Raw genomic sequence first — 3,476 nt, 5'->3', positions numbered from 1 at the left:
AATCATTAATACGTGGTAGCACCTTTGTCTGTTATACATCCATAATATGTATTGCAGAGATATAGTTATTCAAGACTACAGTTTGTCTTTTGTTTCTAGTATCCCATATGATACACAAAGTTTTAAATTTGTGGTCAAAGCAATTCATATTTTTCTTTTACGGCTCCTTGGATTTTTAATTTTCTTAAGTAGACCTTTCCTATCTTAAAAATCACGTAAGCATATTCTTAAAACTTATTTGTCTTGCTTCTCCACTCTCTTCTTCCACTAATCTGTTTGTTCCTATGCCAGTAGCACTGTTTTAATTATTGCAGTGTTTTAATAAAATCGTTGGTAGCTGGTTTGGGCAACTATCTCTTCTCCTCATTTTTTTTTTTTTTTTTTTTAATACCGTTAGAACAATTCTTGTAATTTCTCCCTTGTGAACTTTACAGTCAGCTTTTCTGTTTTATAAACAGCTTGATGGTTTCGGATGACATTGAATTGGCAACACAGGGTCTTGGATCCAATGCAAAGCTCTCTGTCAGAGACTTTAGTCACAAAAGGAGAAATGTAGTCTAAAGGTCTAAATTTGCATTCCATTCGTGAGTACTGGTTAGAAACTTGCTGGGCCTAGTCTTTTTGCCCTGTTTGGCAAATCTCTAACTCTGTCTTGGAGATCTATACTTACCTTATCCCTTCCTTTCCTAGAGTACCAAGTATTGGACCTTTATATTCCCTCAATTAAGTTTGCTTAAAGTGAACTTTGGACTAAGAGAGTTTGTACAGCCATTATAAACTAGAGAAAATGAAGCGCACACACTTAATCCCAGGTGTAATTTAATTATAACTTTGAAGTAGCCCTATCTTCCTACCAAAGTATAGACAGAGGAAATGTTTGATTTTAATTTTTGTATTTCAGAGGAATTCTTCAGTTGGATAAAGTTAATGTTATACCTGTGACAGCTATCAACTTCTATCCAGATGGTCCCAAGAAAACAGCAGAAAGCCTTAAAGATAAAACATGTATTTGAAACACCAGCTCAAATCATGGACTCTGAATTAGTGTATTGGCTCTAAATTTGCCACTTGAATGTAAGTTTCTTTAAATCATTAAGAATCAGTTTACACTAGAGAAATTACTCAACTCCTAAAGCTACCTAAAACTTGGCCTTTAAAATGACTGGTTAAAGTTCACCTTAAGAGGGCTTGTTATTCAGATGATGACTTGTTAAGGAAAATTTAAACAGTGGAAGAGAAGACATGTGAAGAAACTTTGAAATTACCAAAAAGAAAAAAAAAGGCAAGACAAAATGCCATGTGCCAATACTTTTCAAGGTGCCTTTGTTAAGGAAATTATATCCACTAAATTACTGTAATATATATGACTTTGTGAAGAGCACTTTATGAAATTCTAATTTAAAAGCTCAAGAACTTAACACTTATTTTTTTATTCAGTCAAATGTGCCTTTATGTGACTCAGTATGAATCACTGAAGTGTATCATGATTTGATTATGTCCTGTACCAAGACCACATACCTTGAACGCACCAGGATTTCAAGATAGTAGTGACATGTTCTCACTCTAAAATAAACTTTTTTTGAGGAAAAATTACAGTCTTTGGTATAAAAACTGTTCCAAGGTGATAATGACGTCTATATAATAGTTCCTTTCGTACCCTGGCTGAAACCAAGGCTCAAGTCAGTTAATGAGGCCATCGATATCATGAGGTTAGAATGTACCGTTTCTTACGGTTCCAAGTTTAGTGCTGTTTACCCTACAACAGTGTTTGGCCTTTTTTTAACCATTGCCCATATTGACATGTATTTTATGGTGTGATCTAGTACATGCAATACTTATCTTTACTCCATGTGATACTTTCTATTCTATTAATAAAACTTTTGATTGTAAGCCATCATCTTAAACATTGTCCAAGAAAGTAATGACTGGTTTTTAAAACCACTTTATTTTTAGGCTAAATAGATACGTACGTATGGGGGAAGGATAGAAGGTAGTAGAGTGAAGGAGTAATGTCTCATTTTGCCCAGCTGTTTTTAATAAGGAGTAACAGCCCTGTGAAATGTACTGTCTCCATATTATAAATTTTAGCATACGATTTACAGTTTGATCCTAAAATCACCCAGCTAGTAACACGTTATGTACTTCCTCACTCTAAATTGCTAGAAACCACCAGTTCTAAGTACAAATGATTCCAGGGTCTTATTTCATCCATTAAGCATAAGCTTGTAGATTCTAGTGAGAACAGTGTAGGAGGCTGCATGGTCAATTGGAGTGTATAGACTTTGCAGTCAGCAGATTCCTATCCTGCCTTTTGTCCTTACCAGTGAGACTTGGGACCATGGCAAGGCACTCGGTCTCCTGGAGGCTCTATTTTCTATGGTTGGGATGATACAATAAGTTATTTTTTTTTTATAAGCAATCAAAAATGGAAATCTTACCTAAAATTTTATACTGTTAACTTGTATTTCATTTATTAACTTTTACACCATCAACTGTATTAATTGTTAGTATCCTTGAGTGAATGGGTTAGTGAGTTTCATTATAGTGCAGTAAGCAGCACAGGCTTAGAAGTATCTAGTTGCCTATAGTGCAGCCTCTTATGTGGGCAGAATGAAATCAGGCAATGTCATAAATAGATATATACAGATATAGATATATTTTTATTTTAAATGCAAAGTAAAATGAAGGGTCTTTAAAGATCTCTCAGAAAATGGAGGGAAGCTACAATAACACAAGGCAGACAGGCAGGCAGGCAACTAAGTGTGGTTCATGTTTCTGTTGGCTACTTGTATAAAAATGTTCAGGAATTTTCAGTTTTCCACCAGTATCCGAGGAGCCACTCTTAGTCCCTAGAAGGAAGAGCAACCGCCGACGGTGGAAGAGGCCGTACTTAGAAGTACATATAAAGACAGTTTCCAAACCTACGTTAACAGCATCTGTGTTGCAGCATTTGTGGTCAGGGAAAGAGAAATCAGGTAAAACAAATTGCTTGCAGCTTTCAAAAATTGCCTTTATTCAGAATCATAAGGGTTTTTTTTTTTTAAATCTTACCATAATTAAAGTTTAAAAAAATATAGCACTCGGTGCAGTGAAATACTACATTTATTATTCAAACACTTAAGGCAGGTTTCTCACAGTTTACATGTGAGAATTTAGCATGATCCAAACTCAAATATCCATTTCTCATATCTTTCAATGTCTGCAGCAGATACTGACTTAGAAACCTTTTTTAAAGCCATTTCAAAATCCTCCATAGTTGTAGGCATGTGCATTTCTTCTCTCGAAAGATTTCGGATTTCTTCTGGGGTCAAACCTTCAATACGCCTTCTCATTGCCATCAAGGATGCATCCCTAGGTTTTAAATTTAAAAAATATATATTTTGATTAAATGAAACTGTTAGCTAGAAAATTACATATTTTCTACATTTTTAAGAAAAACAAACTGATAAGTTAGGTGGCTTTTCTCCCCCCCACCC

At 34.8% G+C, this 3,476-nt stretch overlaps 1 protein-coding gene across 2 annotated transcripts in view; it reads left to right on the top strand.

Annotated features, from left to right (window-relative positions):
* The window catches only part of GINM1 (glycoprotein integral membrane 1), an 18,224-nt gene extending 16,320 nt beyond the window's left edge, over positions 1 to 1,904 (top strand). For both annotated transcript variants that reach the window (XM_011356103.2, XM_011356102.2), the window contains exon 8: positions 902 to 1,904. In XM_011356103.2, coding sequence (XP_011354405.1) covers positions 902 to 1,013 — 112 coding nt within the window. In that variant the 3' untranslated portion in view covers positions 1,014 to 1,904. The remainder of the gene's footprint in view (positions 1 to 901) is intronic.
* The last annotated feature ends 1,572 nt before the right edge of the window (positions 1,905 to 3,476 follow it).

Source organism: Pteropus vampyrus, unplaced genomic scaffold, assembly GCF_000151845.1.
Source record: "Pteropus vampyrus isolate Shadow unplaced genomic scaffold, Pvam_2.0 Scaffold24, whole genome shotgun sequence".
Classification (NCBI taxonomy): domain Eukaryota; kingdom Metazoa; phylum Chordata; class Mammalia; order Chiroptera; family Pteropodidae; genus Pteropus; species Pteropus vampyrus.
This window is presented reverse-complemented; position numbering and strand designations above follow the sequence as displayed.